Genomic DNA, 20,607 nt, shown 5'->3' with positions numbered 1-20,607 from the left:
TCTTTTTATTTCTTTTGTTTCAACAAAAAAATAAGGGGGGGGGGCGTGCGCCGGTTGCGGTCCTCCCTGGATCCGCCCCTGGGCACGGGGCATATGTGACAAGTCACATTAACATATCCTCCCAAATCCAACGACTTGCCAATTGTCTCGTCAGGAACAGTCCACAAAGCCTGCTCTTGCATTCTCAGGAACATGTGGCACCACTCTGCAGTACGTTGTTTATAACTCAGCACACAAGTAGACACAGTGGACTTGTCGGATTAGGAACACATATTATACAGTTTACTTCAAATACTATGATCGAAGCGGATATGTACAACTCATGTCATGCATAGGATACTTGCTGGAGACTAAATCATACAGAAACCAGTTTAAAGGCGTGATATACCATTTGCAGATGAAACAAAAACCCAGCATTAGTGCGTAATCCGTATTATCGATGTTAAGTATTGTTAAACACACAAAATGGAAACAATATTTGTAATAAAAACGTTTCCAGACTAACCGTCTACAGCTATGTTTTATTGAGAAAAATACTGATATCTCCTCATATTGTAGGTTTCATTGCGAAAATATTTTATACAGTAGGGTGTTGTGTGATACAAAAGACCTACACATATGCATGAAATGTGATATCTTGAACATTTTTTACATCACTGCTCATAGAGGTAAACAGGACCGTTAATGCTAACTCTCCGCAAAGCAGAGAATTTCAGAATGGTCTCAAAGATGACTACCAAGTCGTAAAATCATCCTACTTCAGGAATGGCGAAGGTGATGTGACGCGTGGGTAGGCCTACGTATGTCAACCATGATCTTCTAAATTGATAAACTAACAACCGGTAACAGAATCCTCGTTTTACAGGTCTATTTTCATGAAACTCATACATTCTGATCATGTCATAAGAATTATCCGCGGACATGGTGATTAGATACTGTTTCTTAACATTTTGCACTATTGACAATTAGCTGTCCCTACCGGTTATGGTATGTCATGTATGTGGTTTCACGATACAACATGTATTCCCTCTTTTCAAAATGCGAGTTCGGTTCTGAAATGAGACTTTTCAATATCGACATTTCAGTAAACTGTACTTACCATTCTCACAGGAAAATGGTAACATCATAATATGCTAAAATGATGTCAAGATAGAGATATTTTGCCCCCTCCACCCCTGATAGTCTTAAACAATGCATCACGCAGGTGTAGCAACGACGCGACGGTTACAGTTCGTTATTCCGAAGGTTTTTTTTTTTGTTCGAAGTTTCGTTTTTTCCGAAGATTCGTTATTCCGAAGGTTCGTTAATCCGAGAATGTGATAAGCTTTGTTATTTCGAAGGTTCATTAATCCGAAAATGAAATAAGGTTCGTTATTCCGAACTTTCGTGAATCCGAAAATGAAACAAAGCTCGTTATTCCGAAGGTTTGTTACAGACCCTATTTCATTGTCGGATAAACGAACCTTCGGAATAGCGAACCCTGTTTCATTTTCGGATTCGCGAGCCTTTGGAATAACGCCACTAATGTTTGGATTAAAACGAACTCTTTTTTTCATTTTCGGATTAAAAAAACCTTCGGAATAACGAACCTTTGGAGTAACGAATCTTCGGAATAACGAACAGCACCTGCAACGACATAGAGCGGGATTGTTTAACTTCATGTGTTAGTCCAGAAGTGCTCATTACTGGTATATCGATTTCAAGGATTTATGATGCATCTTTTTTTCCACCTGAAGTTAGATTTGGGATTACAGACCTACTAGTGCTACACTCATCCATAAATATCTCGGCAAATTATGCAGTTTGGTGAAAATTCAAGGGGTTAGGATCGCTATTTTGCTCTTGAAAAGCGACTAAAACATGAATAGTTTCGGCGTAAAGATATGGCTAATAAGTTAATTGTCTCAAGGTCGAGGTACTAGTACACAAAAACAGGCTGCCTGACAAAAGTAGTGTAAAGTTTCGACTAACCTCGGAGATGATTATAGTTGAGCAAAAAGATAAGATTCCTACTCCCAACTAGGAAGCTGGTGTTAGCAAAATTTCTGCAGGTGTTGTCAGTACCAAAATTTGCGAGAACCTCCAAATGCACCTATCCGTTCAATTCTGAGGAGCATCATATCATGAACAGTGCTGTATGTAAGGGATCGTTTCTTGATGTTGTTTCTCCTGTGTGAGAAATTTGTGATGGCGTGTCTGGGGAGTCCAATGTTGATAAAGTGAGTCTGCGTCAAGTTCAAACTTGGATCTCCTAGATAGTCAGCAGGTTTTAAAATGATTTAAGATAAATTTTGAAGTACGGTATATGTGAGTATATATAAGTGAGATCTGAATGGTCTCTGAATTCTTTCCCGCATTTCATAATTTTTGTAACTGAAGAAGTTCTGATGTACATTTGCATTTGAGGTTTGAAGTTTGAGTGGTTGAATCTATTTTCAAATATAATTATACAGATAAAGTAGTTGTTAGTAGAATCGGTTGAGGTTAGACCAAGCTAGTTTGGCACAAACATATGATAAGAACGGAGGAGGAACACGAGTGAGTGGACGTGACATCATAAGTTAAAAATGTCTAGATTAGGACAGCAAAATATATATATATCACTAATGGGCCGGCATGTCCAAGGATAAGACCAACAATGGGGGTACCTGCTGCAGGTGCTGCAGGTACATCAGGAACAGGGCCATCTAGTTAGGCCGTGGTACGAGATTGTACTGAGGCAAGATGGGATGTATAATACATGAAAACAAAAGGCAAGGTATAGTGACGGGTATCATACAGCACTATGATTTTCCATGAGGTCTATATTCTGTCAGGGTGCCAGTATCATTTTCACATGGACACTTGATTTTGAAAACATTAATCCCGTGTTAATAGTATGTTTGCTGAATGTTGAATAAATGTTGCTTTTTTCTCATGATGCTTAAATATATGTGAGATGTTATTCATCTCGCCATGTATATGTGTTCTTGACATACAAAAGTACACCTTATGTTGGCGAAGGTTGGTTCTGATGGTAATGACAAAGGAGCCCTGGGGACAAAGTATGCATACACTGACATTTAATGCAGTAGGAAAAAAAGAGCATCTAGGGAAGCTTAAATTTTCCACCTTGTCCAACTCTTCATAACTTCAAAAACTCCTATCTCGTCATTGCCTGACCTAAAGGCTTCGGCTAGTTTACAGCTGGAGCGCAGTCAAACATTATTTTAGATATTTGTGAAAGTAAAAATCCTTTTTAAACAGTTATATTTCCGTTTCATCGTTCGTTGTGGTCTTCATTTCATTCACCTGTGCCTTGTACTGTCACATAAGACTGCAAATAATAAGTGCGAAAAAGAAAGAAAACAATGAAAGCAACAAGAAAAACAAACACACCTGAAGATGACAGGAACAGAATTACAAGTATTACAAAGCTTCTCTTCATTTTCTAACGGGTACAGTTATTTCATGTTATATTATTGTAGTTATGCTTTATAACATCGTGAAAACAGGACTAGAAAAAAGACCAAGACCTCGAAACCGACGACCATCATAAAGGAAGAGTTGAAACCAGCGAACCTATCAGCCGCAAACCCTGCAAGAAAAGAAAGATTAAGACGAAAGAATAAGAGGTAAAATGAAAAGAAAGACGGACATGAACACAAATATGAACATTTTGTTCTTTTATATCTCTCCTCTTGTACATAGACCTAATAAAATGGAAGGAACTGTTCGTATATTTTTTTCAAGAATTCTGTAACTTCTATACCTACTACCAGGCAAGGAAATATTGGATGTAAAGCTTGACTGGTCATCTGCAGTGTAAAACGATCAAAAAACAAAAGAAATAGTGGGTAAAGCGATCTGGGAGCTACAAACGATTTGGATGGCCTTTACGTTCCTGCAAGCGGTAACATTAACGATACGCCGGTTGTATTTCGCTTCTAATCGCCTAATCCTTTCAAAATATCAAGATAATCATAGTCATTTTTTTTTTAACTCCCCGTGAATCTGCAACTGTAGAACAGCTAACCGTAAGGTTTATTCTACATGTTTGTATGCAGTGTAAGTACTGGCCTTTTGTCAAGGCCCTCTCGCGACAGCGCTCGGATTCGCGCTCGGCTCGGCTCTCTTCACCATTATTCAGCGAGAGGGCCTTGACAAAAGGCTATGTAAGTACAAGCTCTTTCAAATCATACAATATTTCCAGGCTAAACAAGCTAGAATCACCATTTGAATTAGTAACGCAACAGTCCGATAAGGTATATTGTTTATTGCATACGCCATACAGGCACGTGCAGATTGTATGGCATTTTATTTATCAGCAAAGGATGAAGTTTGACTGGAATTTTTGAGTATATGAAGGAAATTAATACCGACACATAAATAAATGTAATACAGAGATTTATGAACTGAAAATATGTTTGAGATCCATCTCACTTGAAAAGAAATTCGCCTTGAGCTTTGGTTGTTTCTGTTGTTCTTGTTTTCTTATAAGTGTTTCGTTAAAAAGCCCGTAATAGTATTGGTCCCGAACAAGTACGATGCGTCTTCAGTCAATGTCAGGAGAAACCACCATGAAATCACATCAAGAAGTCACAAGCTAAGACTATTCACTTAAAAACGTGCCCCCAAATCAACAAAATTGGTAAATTAGTAACACAGAAAATTATGAAAGTTACCTGAAAGGTAAGTACCGGCAAACGCCCCTACTCCAACCTGAAACTCCCCAAAACCCAAAGCGATGGAGTGAGAGCCAGGCGATACCAGATGGCGTATTATTATGGCAACCATTAACCCGCGACCGGCCATGGTGAATGAAGACAAGACTGATGTTACGTATATGGCAGCCGACCTGAAGATGAGGACGTCACAAAGTACTGTGAGGGCACTCAGCAAGGTAAGACACAGGTGGATTTCATGAAGTTTAGAAGTTTTCTCTGTGAGAAGTGCAATGACAATGCGACTCGTGATGTTCGCAACAGCTACACAGACGGTGACCAGGATTGCAAAATAAATTGTCATTCCACTTTCAATGGCGCGAGGTATAAGGAAAGCATGCCATGCTCCATAAGCCATACCAAATGGTGCCATAGCTGCTAGGAATAGAGTTAATGATGGATTCCTGTAAAATTCTGAATTTCTTAAAGCATTTCTAACCATTGTCCAAGTACTTTCAGTCTGTACGGGATTGCTGTTTCTCGGTTGAAGCTTGTTCGCAGGGTCAAACCAAGAGTCTCCAACGTCTGACGGTCTCCCTCGGCGTTGATCACCTGACGTATCATCAGAGCGTTCGAGTAGCACTTCATTTTCAGCTGCTGTGTGTGGATCTCTCTTTGAGGAAACTCTGAAGAGGCCTTGAGAGCCTCTGCCGTCTAATTCACACAATGCATTGTCATTGATTAATGTTTCCTCTGAAACATCGCCACATAAAGGAACTGTCTCCTCTTTCTTTGCCTCATTTCGAGAGGATGCAGGCACCTTCGGACGAATCGCAGCGATCATTGGAATGAGATTCCCCATTAGCCCACCCAGGATCAACATGGCGCCTCTCCAGCCGTACACGTTCATCAGGAACTCTCCGAGCAGCGGGATGACGGACATACCTGCGGCGAAACCGGTAGATCCTATGCTGAGAAACAGACCAAAGTGTGTCCTTGCCTGCTCGCTGAGTTCCAACAGTATGCACATCAACATGAATGAAAAGCCCACACCTAGCAATAGAGTTTTGACAAAAAAAGAAAAGAAAGCAAAGTTCCGTTGGCTATTGAGGCATATAGAATGCTAAACCACAATTTTTTACTTTGGGATATCCAGATTTGAATAAAAGCCTGATTTTACGGAACCCGCAAAGAAAAAAAAATTGCGAAGGACGCGAGTGGCAAAATCCAATATTCGGACAAATTTTTCTCCGAGTGTGTTCAGACAATGAGGCCGAAAACCATCACTGCAGAAAAGTAAGCAAACATTGATTTTTGATTATACCGTATAACGCCAGGCTATCCCAAAAGCATGAATAAGCAATTATACGGAATCATGTATAAAGTTTTATAATAGGTCATTAGAAATTCCCAAAATAAGAATAGGAATAAGAAAGCAGAAAAGAAGAATTCAAGATGTTTCAACCAAACAGTTTTACAAACTGTTGTGTACACATTGTCCCGATAGTAACAGATGTTGTATACACTGGGAAAAGATATTCGACTCATCATTTGACTGGATGAATATATTCAAAAGAAACTTATGTTATTGTAAAGAAAACAAATTGAAAGAATTTGATTTTAAGATTTCATACAATCTACCATCAGTTAAAACGAATTTGTACAGATGACACATCAAAAGAGATGGAAAATGTGAGCATTGCGGTGTAGATGAAGACAATCTACATGCGTTTATTGAGTGTAAATTAAATAAGATATTCTTCTTTTTGTATCTAACAGTTATAATCAAAATTATACATAATGTTGATTTTGAGATAACAGGAATGCATCTGTTAAAAGCCCATAAGGAGACTGAATTAGATTTGTTTTTGACAATTGCCTTTTGGTGTATTTATAGATATATACTGTTAAGAAATAAAACCGGAAAAGAATGTCGTGAAACTAATTTGCAACATTTGTTTGAAAGAAATTTTTTTAAAAGAATAGAGGAAGATTTGAATATTAAGAAAACACATTATAATTTACCAAAGCAAATGAAGTATATTGTGTAAATAGTTCGTAGTGTTTTTTTTTTTTTACCTCAAGAATTTCCTTTGAAGCTCAGTGTATTTTCTTTTTCCACTTTTGGAATAGTGTGATATAAAATGTTGAATTATGGAGGCAATAAATACCCTGTTGGGGTAAAAAAAAATCCTTGCGTTGTTTGGGCGAAGATCTCACGACGTAATATGTGCGAATGACGTGTGTACAATTGTTAAAGTACAGCCAGTTACGTCAATGAAAAACAAGCGATGGAAATGCAAACAACGATTTTTTTTTTATCTTGGTAGAAATGCTTCCAAGGAGAGTTGGTAGCTGGCTTAAATTGAAGTTTTGTCTTTCCTGCATATTTTTTCTTTACCATAACTTCTCTGTTGTGTGTGTGTCCCTACATTTTTTTTTTTCTGAGGAACTACCACCACAATTATTGTACTTTTTGCAGGCTTCCCCACAATTGTCTTCAGTTTCAAACTTAATTCTGGCGTACTTTAGAGTCTTTGTTAAGTGTCTAGTTCTGTGAATCTTTTTTTTATATCAAACATTTCGTTTTCTTTGTTTGTTTTATTTTTATTACCGTACCGTGTTTTTCTCTTGGATGTAGGCAACGATTTTCATTTGTAGAAAACGTAGAGCTTTAAAGAAATCACACACCAAGGGTTCGAATTTTCCCAAAAACATGTGGTAAACGTTGGTGAGAATGTCTCAAAAGGTACGCGAACAGTTTGCGGTTATATCGAAAAATGATCGGAAGGACATTAACCAAAGTTTCGGGATCTGTTTGGGGTTTCACGAAGATTTTGCGAACATCGCGCACGTCTTGCGAAGATCTTGCGGATATCACAAGGCTTTAAAGACATTTTCTTTCTTTTTTTGGAGAACAAATCACGAGCAAATCACGACCCAGTATGTGGAAAATGTTCGCAAAGAAAAAAAAAAATCATTTTTTTTTTTGTGGAATGCAGAATTTTTGCCATTCATGTCATCTGCCAAATAATATGTAAGCTTGGTGATCCATGTCAACAAAAGATACAGCTTTCACATTGGGCGCTGCCCAGGAAAAAACAGTGTGTGTGTGTGTGTGCGTTGAATGTGAAAGCTGTATCTTTTGTTGACGTGGATCAACGAGCTTACACAATTCACCGTATGGAACGCGTGGCGCACCCAAATTATCATCTCATAAGTCGCAAAAATCCGGCGAAATTTGAAAATGAGTGCATTTACAGAAATTGGCGTATAATAAAAAGTACTGAACCCAATTATATAATTTTGGTATCATTGTCTTCTACGGAAGATGTTCTTTCTAATAACGTCAAAAATATATCACTTTTAGAACGCAAAATACTGAGAAACCACCGTTCCACTTTTTTTGAGACACTCGGTATAGAGCCAGATCACTGAGAGTAAATGAGTAATTACACAAAATTGTATTTGTACGATTTCTGATGTTTGTACATAAGTTTTAAGTTTAGACAGAACATGTATATCACAGCTGAGTAAGAATGGTGAATAAAGTGCTCAGATAAATTTGCATAATACATAATTGAGCGCGTAAGTTAGGACATTCTTCAAAACGGCAAGTGAGATAGAGTTTGAATTTTCATTTCAGCCATAGTAGCAAGCTCTATTAAGCATTTAGTGGGCCTTCTCAATTGATATTCTCTGTGTAATGGAGTCATGATGATTCATTAGTTTGCTCATCGATACGTGATACGGATAGATGTATTAATACATCTATCTTTATCACATATCACATACAATATAAGTGTATTCATATGTTATGAGATACTATAAAAGTCAACAAGAGATACAATTACAACAAGAGATTTTAGTTGCATATGCATGTCAGAAAACGCAAGGATGTATTCAAACAGGGCATGCATGAGTATAACATGTGTTCCATATGCCATGTTTTGTTTTCTGCTCTATTGGTACTGTTCCCTGCTCGAATAAACAAGCTTCACAGCTTCCTATCTCGCTTCCACACGTGAACTATTCCGTGAATGGTATGTGTTACGTTATGCAATGCGGAGTGTATATGAATGCCTATAGGCATGCGTGAGTGCACGGAAAACAACCTTTTAACCCATGTGCCGGGTGTATATGTTAAAACGGAGCTGTTCATAGGCCGTTTGACTACTGAGTATGTGAGGGGAAAATGCCAACTGTGTGCTAGTGTATAATGTTATCTGTATTCTGGCTATGTCCGTCACCTTTTACTGTAATTCTGTCAGTTTAGTTGAGTATAAGTAATACGTTATGAGTAATTCGAACTTACATGAAATCATGTATAATATTGATTATGTAGGGCCTATAAACCTAGGCTTATTATTTTCATATTACTTATTTTATAAGGATATTGTATATGATATGATATGATTTGTCACTGTGGAGTCTTCCTCATTAATAAGCAATTCAGAAAAAGGAAATAAAAAAAAAATAAATGGCACAGTCGTAGATTTTGTCACCGCTTGACCCGCATGTGTGTCGTTACTGACTCCAAAGTTTATGAAGGTGATTATGGGCTTTAGACGGGGTAAAAATTTAATGTCCCCCCTTCCACACCTGGGAGGAATTTGAAGAAGTGAAATTCAACAATCTAGAACACACTTTTGGCAGCACATTTGAAAAATCAAAATGTTTTATATCTCTCTAGAAATCCTAACAAATACAGTTAACGTTTACAATGAGACTGAGAAAAAAAAAACTTAACAAAGAAAAGGTGTCAGTTTGTGTGCCTCCATACTCCAAATACCATAGAGTATCTTACCAGAGATTCCAAGGCTAGCTGAAAACTGCACGTAGTTTACTGCCAAGCTAGCCAAGACGAGCCCGAGTGAGGATAGAAGCGGCCCAGCAATGAGCATCATGCGGCGTGAGAATGACGGGAGACGGCCGTAGAAATATCCCACAAGAGGAGCTTGGAAATAAGCAAATTGTTCAGCAACAGGTATATATTCATCAATGAAACATAAGATCAATAGTAGCCATCAAAACTATTCACCATGGCTGATCACTGACAGATCAAGTCTAGAGATGGAGTACTCGTGTTAAGAAATTCATGCACATACGTAGGTATAGGTGTAGTAGAGGCTTACTCTCAAACTAAACGGTGACAGTCAGAAGGAATCATAAAAACGAAATTGCAAGATGTATAGGTCTATACTTGAGACTGAAAATTATACAGACCTTTAGGACTCTAAATGAAGACGTGTAATTCTAGTTTGTACCTAAAACATTAGAAATACTGTAGTAACCTGAGAAAAATCTGAGCATTGTAATTAAAAGCCGATATTACGTGTAAAAATACTCTTATAAAAACATTTTTATAACAACTGCTTTTTCTCAATTGAAAATGTAAAAAAAGGAGTTCTTTCAGTGTTTGATGTTATCCAAAGCCATAATGTTACAGTTGTATTTCAACGCAGAATATACATGTATATATATATATATATATATATATATATATATATAATAATAATAATAATAATAATAATAATAATGACCGTGCATCTCAAAACAAACAAAAAGTCACACCCCTTGATTTTACCTGAGGACACAAAACAGATGAAGTGGGTCAACTAAGTCAATCTTGAGTTTTTCATATTTTCTGAACTTTTTTCTGAATCTTTATTCTAAATTATTCTTTATTTAAAATTATTCTTTAGTATGGAATCATAAAACGAATGGGAAAGTGTGTTTCCGCAGTTTTCTACAACCCCTTTTCTGGGAGAGTAGATAGTTCAGGTAGGTTTATGAGAGGACCTTTTCAATTTCTTGAAATCCTTTGTACACTCTTCACTTTCAAGTCTAATTACTTTTGAAAAGATAATGCTACTGCGTTGAAAGTTTGCATTAATCATGGACGGAATGTGTTACTAGAACATGCTCAATTTCAGCGTAATTTGATAATCCCTTCATTGCCGTTGCTCTGGTGGTTGACATTCGGTGTTTTGTCCCTTTCATGGCAAAGCTGGCGCGACTTGGTAGACCCTATACTTCAGAGCCTCTTTTCTCAGTTCACACTTTTCCAGAGTGTGTGCTTTCTTTCCAGCATTTAGGTAGGTTAGGGGAGTTCATTTGAATTGAGTTATACATCATTTCAATGCTTAGAGTCTGCTTTTCAGAATTTGTCCTTAACTAAAAATCCACGTCTGGCGACCTTTTTGTTAGTTTTGTGAAGAAGGGTCACATGTCTGCTGTCTGATCACAATACATTAGCAGTGAGTGTAACAGAAATATGTATGAATAGACATACACGTTATTGTGTAGTAACTGTAGGGTAGTTTTTAGTTATCAGACAAGGATAACATGATGCAAATTGTGCCAAGCATCGTTCAATAGTTGGTAGGCGCTTGAAGGCGAGGCTTATTCTCTCCCATGATGTCTTGTGACATTAATCAGGTTCCTTCCTCTGATAAGCTATAAGTTTTCCTTATTACACCATGATTATGACATTCACAAATCTCCCTTTACGGGCGAATGTTAGAAGACCTTACCTGGAGAGGAAATACAGGCCGAAAACAAGCCCAATGCCACCCCGATGCCTGTGTCAGATTCGCCCAAACTCGCCTGAATGTTGGAGAGGAAGACCCCGACGCTCTTGATAACACCCATCTGAAAAGCCGATCTAATGAACATCACAGCGACAAGAAGCGCTGGCTGACAGTAGGCAGATGTTTCCCTGGTAGACATTCTGTCCATGAACCAATAACGCTATTCAAGCGAAGGGTTCTATTCCTATAGCTACAAATCATGTCATGTTACCTCGGCAAGCTGGTAAAGAAAGCACTCTTGGTGGTCTTCAGTAAAACTTGAGTTGTGAAAGTCAGCATCCCGGTCAGAGTCAGTGGCATTAAAAAGGCATAAGCTGATCCTCGGACCACTATTTCACTGCCAAAATTTACGTACAATTCCATGCATTCCCATGTATCCGACTTCATTCTTTTTCGTCAAATACAGACAGTAGGAGTGCACAACACCGCGAGTTCTATTACGTTATTCCCAGAGGATCAATGGCTACGCAAATTTTAACAGCCAGTGTGCATCTGCATAACATTTTGGTTCCGTATGGGTGATCGTAAGCCTATTTCATCGCGAGAGATACTAAGTAGAGCCAGATTTGGGCCTCATTTCGCACTGTCGTTCCCAAACATTGTTTTTATGTGATTCAACGATTCGGAGTCCTGAATCTGAATCCTTATTGAAGCAACTTCCGGGGTTTAAAGACATTCAAGTTTTCTGCTAAAGTGGCAGGCAATACTAACAATATATAAAATCCATATACGTATATTTGCTTGCAAATGGTGAAAATTTGTGTAAGTAAAAACATTTCCATGTTGAAAATTAGTCAGACTTTTGCTCATGGAATGTAGTTTTTCAGTGCCGCCATTTAAACTAGATTAACCATGATACAAGAGGGCTATTGATAAACAAGCGAATTAGGAGGAAAAGTTGTCATAATTGTCCACATAAAGTTTCTTAACAGCGTTAACACAAGTGTTGCAGGTCAATGTATAGAATTCATGGTTAGTTGTAATGTGTGACCCAAGCAAGGTGCCCTATTTTTAAGAATTAATGCATATAGGTTAACAATAAGTCAGGGTGTGAAAAGAAAGGATCTGGAACTTAGAAGTTGGATATCCTTGTGCAACAGAATGTTCAAGAATGGTTGAAGCAACCTATACAGACGAGGTTGCAAAGACGTCATCACGCCATGCCGTAAAGGGCAGAAACTGCGTAGGTTCCATACACTTGGTCAAACGCGTAGCCATTGCTTCCCGTAGTAAACAAGCTCCTGATACCATTGCCCTTGAGCCTATACATCTCACAAGCTTCAGCATATAACACGTCACCTCTATTTATGCTTATGTATTTCTGTCAGTCTTGATTGACTATATTATACATCCTCCATTATACATCCTGAAACAGCAAATTTATTGAAAAAAAAATTGTGAACAGGCAAGAGAGCAGGTATATATTTTTTTTCCTCATGAAATACAATTGCTCTGTTTATACATGTACATGTAGTATGACAACACAAATATAATTTGATGCAAAGGATATTGTCAAGCTTTTTTAAGGTATTCAAGATGGTGGACAAACGAAATATGACATTACATTTCCTTGTGAAGGTTAAAAATGAGTTCTGAAGGGCTTCGAGGATTGAACCCATGGTACGAAATCTCATGTATTCATATATTTTACATTCCACTCAGGCGAATTTGTCATATCAGCTAATATAGCATCTAGAATTGTAATCGATCTACTGTAATCTATGGAAAAGATACCAGAACTTGTCTCAAAGGATGTTTATCACATGTATTGGAAAGATTTATATTATAGCTAATTCTAATGATGATATCCATGAAAGCCTAACACTCAACGTCACAAAGACTTTTCCAATCTAATCATGCCACCCCCCAAAAAAGTTATGAAAACCGCTTTTCAGAATTATCAAGAAGATGGCTGCCAAGTAATTCATCTTGCTTTAGGTATTGTTTGTTGTTTGTTTGTTCATTTTCATCTGAGAGATGGCTGGATAGCCCATATTCAGCTACGTTAAACTGGTCTTCCATGGGGTCCAGTTGGATGTTTAGGTTGGACCACTTCACCGGGTTAAACACCCTGCATCTTTGCGATGAATGAATGAAGCGGAATCTTTTACGTGCATGATTTGTTACTCTCTCATACACGGGACTTCCAATTTATGCCTTATCCGAGGGACAGAGCGTTTTGCCTCTTGCTAGAGGGGACGGTATGCTTACACACAACATTGCTCAGTCGAGACTCGGGTTCGATCCCGGGCCGTGTGATCGTGAGGCAGACGCACTACCAACTGCGCCAACTCACCGCCTTAAGTATATGGTGTTGATTATGTGATGTGTTGGCAGGTCTGCGTATACACGTATGTCAAACACGATATTCTAAATTGATAAACTAATCACCGGCAACGGGATCCTCGTTTTATTGGTCTGTTCTCATGAAACACGTATGTTCTGTTCATGTCGTAAGAATTATCCCCTTACTGGTCACTGCGATTGATATGCAGATACCGCTTCTAAAATATTTTGCATGACCATCATTATGCATTCGCGACTAGCGAACTATTGACAATAATGTAATGGTGGTTGGTTTCACAACACATTATGTATTCCTTCCTTCCAGAATGCGAGTGTGGTCCTGGAATGGGTTTACTCAATCTCGACATTTCGGTAAGCACGTACTAGGTGTAAAAAAAAAGAGACAAAAACAAAAAAACAACCCCCCCCAAAAAAAAGAGAAAAAACTGCTTTTGATCCTTAATAGTTCGAAAACTATACATCAGATAACACTGATATTGGTAATAGCTGGATAGTGTACAATTTAGTTGGAGGTGATTTGAATATGAGAGCATGAATCAGTTTTGTTAAATCCATGATTGATTTTTAAGTTAAGTTCCAGCTTTTAGTCAAATTTGAACCCTGTGTACAAAATAGAACTTTACACAATACAAATGATGTGTATGTGAGTGTGTACTTACAACGACCCTGAACAATAGACATGAATACCACGAATACCATCTTTTTAGAGCTCTGCTGACTAGGCTTCTGGATTCATGCTCCAAGGCACAGGAATGCTTTATTAATAATTCATGATGGATTGCCCTGGGCACTGCTAGTCTGAATTCTATGGTAAAGGGTAAAATGCATGCACATGAAAAAAAAATAAGGACACGTTTTAATGTGTTTGCAAACACTACATTTCAGGATGAATAAAGACTAGCTGTGATAGTGGAATTTCTCATGAATAATTATGTAATAGAGCATTCCAATCCAGGCCATTGTCAGGGTGTTAACCACACACTCCATAATACACTCCATAATACACACTAATTGACCTCTGTGCAAAATTAAAATTTTGTACAGAGGGTTGAAAACTGAGCGAAATCTGAAACCTAACTTAAAAATAAATCTTGAATTGAATGGAACTCATTTATGCTATATTTTTTTAAAATCACCTTTAACAAAATTGTACACCACTCAGCCATTGCTCATAATTATCAATGTCAGTGTCATCTGATATACAGTTTTTGAATTATTAGAGATCAAAAGTGAGAAACGTTTTTTGTAGCACCTAGTACTTACCGTTCTCAGTGGAAACTGTTAAAAGCATACATGCTAATACTTCAATGCTAAGATTGGGATGTTGCGCCACCTCACCCCCCCCCCCCTCCTTGGCAGAAGAAGGGTTACAACTACATGGACTCGTATATTGCGCAATTATTCAACCCAATGTGATATAGTCTTGCAGAGCTCATTACTGAAATATGTATATCGCATTGTTTTCAAGATTTCCGATGCACTTTTTTTTTAAGTTAAAACTGGCGTCAAGATCGATGTCATGCCCTTTATAGCGACCAAAACAAATATATGGCTAATAAGTCATATTCAGCCAAGGTCGAGGTATACAAAACAGTGGAGTTGGGAGACTCACTCCACATGCACCTATCCGTTCAATCCGGGAGCTTGAAAAACATATCACTGCTAAGGAGCATCGTGAGTAGTGTTGTGTAAGGGATCGTTTCCATCTTTATTTCTCTTGTTTGAGAAGTGTGTGACGTATCTTAGGGAGTCCAACACGGATACAGTGAGTCGGGAGACCGAAATTCATTGATGAAAGTTGAATTTATTCTCGAAATCCAAATTTGGATAGATCTCCAAGATGAATAGTACGCTTCAGCACAATTTCACATCTTCGACGTACATGGCGCTCTGCACTATTGGTGTATGATATTGGAGAGTATCTGAGTTTGGTCAGATAGAGTACCTAGCTATTGTGACCAAAGTGAGATCTGATATCATCTCTGAATGCCTTCTATATGCCCGCAGTGCATTTCCATTAATAACGAACACAGTTATAGCTAAATTCCGGTTACAACGAAGTAAAAATTCAGGCCGCAGCATTATCGCCTGTATTTTTTTTTTTCTCGATAATTTTTTCGGTTATAACGAAATTTCGATATAACGAAAGAAACCTGCAGGTCCCGAGGACTTGTTATAACGTGAGTCCACTGTAATTGCAGATATTCATCTTTAATACATTAATAAAGTGATGATAATGACAACAACAACAATAATGATTATGATAAGAAGAAGAAGAAGAAGAAGAAGAAGAAGAATAGTGGCTACTTGTATTGCGCACAGGTCCATGCACCTTTCAGTGCTCGTGGCGCTTCAGATAGTTATGTATAATATACATGTTCAAACATGACAACAACGAAGAAAATGGCAAACAACAAACAAACGTATACCAAATAAAGAATACAAAATAAATAAATCCTGACTGGCTCAAGCTCTACTTGAATATTATGCAAATAATGTAGTTGCTAGGAGAACCGGGATGTGGTTTGACCAAGCTAGTTTAAAAGCACACACACTGTTAATGATAAGCACGGAGGGACAGAGGGATATCAACCAAGATATAGAGAAGTTTAGATTGGGACAGGAAAGGACGGATATGACAAACATTGGTCTGTGGGATAACAAAATACAAAGTGGATTCTTCCGGGATATTAGAGACAGGAACGTCTGGTCAAGGTTGGTCAAGTATAGTTACACAGAGGAGAGATAAAGGGGATTACTTGAAAACAAGAGTAAAGACATGATTGACGGAAATTACAAGCACTTACCAAGGAGCTTCCACTTTCCACCTTGCCGAACGCTTATAATGACTTCATCAGGGCTCTTGTACTCATTATCACTGTTTGACAGGGTTTCAGCTAGTTGAATGCCGGAAGCAAGTCGAACATTATTTTGTATATTTGTGAAGAGATTAAAAAATCACTTTGTCACTGTTATCTTACTATTTCATCGTTTGTTGTAGTCGTCAAATTCATTCGCCTGTGCTATGTACACTCACATAACATCGCAAAAACCCGTAAAGTGCGAAAAAGGAAGAAAACAGTTTAAAACGAAAAACAGAACGCAGGAAATGACCAGTATTGAATTACAAGCCTCTCAAAACTTCTCTTCGTTATACGTTCATACGAGTGTATGTTTCTTTTTTAATGCTACATTACTGTTGTACTTTACATCTCGAGAACAGAACTAGGAAAAAGACCAAGACCTCGCAACCGACGACTACCACATAGGACGAGTTGAAACCACCGAACCTATCGGCCGTAAACCCTGCAAGGTAGGACAGACAAGACGAAAGATTATGAGGTAAATTAAAACGAACAACGAAAAATGAACAAATTTACCCTATTCTACAAGTGTTCTATGTTTGATACGCCACATTTTATCATAAGAAGTACTCGTAGAAGGAACAGTTGTTTTTTTCTTTTTAATATCATTATTATTCATTTATTTTTTTCGACTTTCAGTGACAAATATCAATGCTACATTTTTCAAAATCAAAACACACAATAAAGAGTTATGGGTGTACCAGGTTATTATTGAATTCAGTAAATTCTAACAACTACTAAGCAGGGAAACTATTGGTTGGCAAAGATTAGGTATAACTTGACTGTTGTCTATTGAGTGAAACGACCGGAACACAAAAGAAGTGGCGAAACGGTCTGGGAACTATACGCTTCATCCTTTTAGAACACGAAGACAATCATAGTCAGGTTTCCTTTACTACAACAACAGAACTGTGCAGATTTATCTCACATGGTAGCAGTGACGGTACATATTTTTGCAAGCTAAACAACTTGACTCACCTTTTGAATTAGTAACACAATTGTCTGATGTGGTAAAACATATGCAAAACAAAAGTTGATGCAAACAGGAAAACTTAATCGAACCGGCAGGTACTGTATTCCTACATATTCCTATGTATCACTGGTTTTGTGTATAAACGATTTATAGTTAGCCTTTGTTCCGAGAATAAAAATCTTGTGCCTACATTTTAATGTGATAGCTTCAGTTTCTCTGGTGTTAGGGTATATACACGGTTTAGCATAGACAATCAGCAAACAATGGACAATTTGAATGGCTTATTTGACTGTAATAAAAAAAAAGAATGAATAACGACGCATTTCCAAAGTAAAGACAACATACTTCCTGCAGACTTCTATGACATGTAATATTAAAAGCCATCTCACTTAAATGGAAATTCGCCTTGAGGTTTTTTTTTTTCTCTTTTTAATAAGTGTCTTAAGCCCGAAATACACAGCTGGCCCTGAACAAGTAAAACGCTTCTTCAGAAGAAACCACACCAAGCAGGCTGTAACTAAGACTATTCGCTCGAAAACTTGCTGCAAATCAACAACATGGTAAGTCATTAACACAAGGAATGATGACGTTACCTGCAAGGTAGGTACCGGCAAACGACCCGATTCCATACTGAAACTCCCCGAAACCCAAAGCGACAGACCGATTATCATGTGACGACAGGTGACGTATTATTATGAATAGCATTGATCCGCGACCAGCAATGGTAAAGGAAGACAAGATTGATGTTATGTAAATAGCAGCCGACCTGAAGATGAGGACGTCACAAAGCACGGTGATGGCGTTCAGCAAGGTAAGAGACAGGTGAATTTCATGAAGTTTGGAAGATTTCTCCGTGAGAAGTGCAATGACAATGCGACTGGCGATATTGGCGACTGCTACACAGACGGTGACCAGGATGGCAAAATAAATTGTCATTCCACTTTCAATGGCACGAGGTATAAGGAAGGCATGCCACGCTCCATAAGCCATGCCAAATGGTGCCATAGCCGCAATGTACACAGATAATGATGGATTATGGTAAAATGATGAATTTCTTAGAGCGTTTGCGACCAGTGTCACAGTGTTTTCAGCGTGTTGGGAATGACTGTCACTTGGTTGAAGCTTGTTCACAAACCGAGAGTCTTGCAGGTCTGACACCATCCCTCGGCTTTCATCTAACATATCATCAGACTGTTTGCTGAGCACTTCAATTTCATCAGCTGTTTGTAGACATTGCTTCGAAGAAGCTATGTAGGAACCTTCACATTTCTTGCAGTTTATTTCACACAAAGCATCGTCATTTGCAAACTTTCCCTTGTTCTGTCCGGTGTGCTCTGAAGCACCCTCACGGATAGGAACTGTCTCCTCTTTGTTTCCATGCTCGTCCTCCCTTGCCTTATTCAGAGAGGATGCGGGACGAATCGCCGCTATCATTGGGACAAGATTCCCCATTAGCCCACCCAGGATCAACATGGCGCCTCTCCAGCCGTACACGTTCATCAGGAACTCTCCGAGCAGCGGAATAACGGACATTCCTACCGCGAAGCCGATCGTGCCTAAGCTGTACAAGAGACCGAAGTGGGTGGTGCCTGCCTGCTCACTGAGTTCCAGTAGTACGCACATCACCATGAGGGAAAAGCCCAGTCCTGGATATTTGATTTAAGTTTAGAAAAAGGATTTCTGTTGGTTATTGTGTCACGTAGAACATTATCATGTATCATGGGATGCCCATGCTATTATAATAGAATACATGATAATAGTACAAAACAGGGCCACAAAATTGAAGAGATATAGAGTAGTGAAAGAAATCAATTAGTTGGACTAAAAATCCACTCTAATACACTGCACTGTATCATACTTCTTCTTTTGTTCCCAATTTTCTAAGCAAGGTATCTTGGGCTTGATTTGTCATTCCAATTGTCGAGCAATTTTTGTTTTGGCTGTGATAGGCTTTCAGACGATTATCATAGTTCTCACCCGAAATGACATGATTCTTTTCACAGCAGAGAACTCTTAGTCATGATGTGCACTTGCTTTCACAATTGCTTAAGATCGTAAGGGACAAGTCCACCTTCATAGACATGTGGATTGAGTGAATACAGCAATATTAGTAGAACACATCAGTGAGAGTTTGAGAAAAATTGGACAACCCGTTCAAAAGTTATGAATTTTTGAAGTTTCCGTTCAGTCACTGCTGGATGAGAAGACTGCTATAGCTTGTGATGTCACATGTGTACAACGATATAAAGAAACATAAAGAAGATTCAACATATTTTCACTTTTCTCGCATAATAAAAGAACGCTTGACTTGCCTCTTTCAAAAGGCAGGCGGAATAATATTACACGTAAATCACGTCAGTGACAAGTCAAGGAAATGGATACTTTTTTTTTCTTCAAAAGATGACATTTTGTGAAATTCTCTTTAGATTTTCCTTATATCGTTGTACGCAATTGACATCATATATTGTGCAGTAGTCTTCTCATCCAGCAGTGACTGCGCAGATACTTTAAGAATTCATTACTTGTGAACGGATTGTCCGATTTTTCCCAATAATTTTCACCGATGTTTTCTAATAATATTGCTGCATTCACTCAATCCACATGTATATGAAGGTGAACTTGCCCTTTAATGTAGAAACTTATTTTTTCTTCCATCTCATCGGGCATTGATGCCAGAGTCGATCTTTACGCTCTACTCTACGTCGTATAACATAAAGGAAACATTATAAACGCAACTTTTGATATACTTTTCAATAATCGTGGAGGAGAGTAAATAGAAAGGAAATAATAGCTAAAAGTATAAGAACAAAGTTAGTCAGCAAGTTAATTTAAAGTGAGATTAAATGCTTAATTAGAATTTCGCTAAATTACAAAATAAGTGTATCATATCCAGTTCATGACTGGGATATTTCCCTCATCTTTTATGCACTGCAATACGCGGTCACAATATAACTCAGCCTTCCAGACCTGCTGCACTCATTCGGCTAATCAAGTTTCTTGTCAATGCAGCTTTTCACTGAGATTGTGAAAAACATCGACAAGGAAAAGATGTCTTGGTGTATTTTTGATAATCGCAATCCCTTGCAAGTAATTTTCATTTCTTACCTGTGAGCGCCAGGCAAGCTGCAAATTGCACGTAGTTGGCCGCCAAGCCAGCCAAGATGAACCCGAGTGATGATAGAGAAGGTCCGCCAATGAGCATCATGCGGCTTAAGAGTGGTGAAACT

At 38.2% G+C, this 20,607-nt stretch overlaps 1 protein-coding gene across 1 annotated transcript; it reads right to left on the bottom strand.

Annotated features, from left to right (window-relative positions):
* Nucleotides 1-2,603: 2,603 nt before the first annotated feature.
* LOC139709297 (monocarboxylate transporter 5-like) lies at nucleotides 2,604-11,375 on the bottom strand. Its single transcript, XM_071621245.1, has 5 exons — nucleotides 11,180-11,375; nucleotides 9,451-9,600; nucleotides 4,665-5,696; nucleotides 3,516-3,577; nucleotides 2,604-2,687 (listed from the first exon to the last, which is right to left on the bottom strand). The coding sequence occupies exons 1-5, from the start codon at nucleotides 11,373-11,375 to the stop codon at nucleotides 2,604-2,606; spliced, it is 1,524 nt and encodes a 507-aa protein (XP_071477346.1).
* Nucleotides 11,376-20,607: the final 9,232 nt, after the last annotated feature.

The sequence above is a fragment of the Diadema antillarum genome, unplaced genomic scaffold (assembly GCF_040938485.1).
Source record: "Diadema antillarum isolate AM-2024a unplaced genomic scaffold, OU_Dant_1.0 seq00001425_RagTag, whole genome shotgun sequence".
Lineage (NCBI taxonomy): Eukaryota > Metazoa > Echinodermata > Echinoidea > Diadematoida > Diadematidae > Diadema > Diadema antillarum.
The sequence above is the reverse complement of the archived record's forward strand: the minus strand, read 5'-3'. Positions and strand labels throughout refer to the sequence as shown.

Bases quoted from the DNA above. Each gene is read 5' to 3' on its own strand.
- LOC139709297 (XM_071621245.1), bottom strand. From the start codon at position 11,375: ATGTCTACCAGGGAAACATCTGCCTACTGTCAGCCAGCGCTTCTTGTC. The intron at 5,697-9,450 runs GTAAGATACTCT...CTCTATTGCTAG, and splicing joins AGCTAGCCTTGGAATCTCTG to GTGTGGGCTTTTCATTCATG. The intron at 3,578-4,664 runs GTAACTTTCATA...CTTTTCTTGCAG, and splicing joins TGCCGGTACTTACCTTTCAG to GGTTTGCGGCTGATAGGTTC.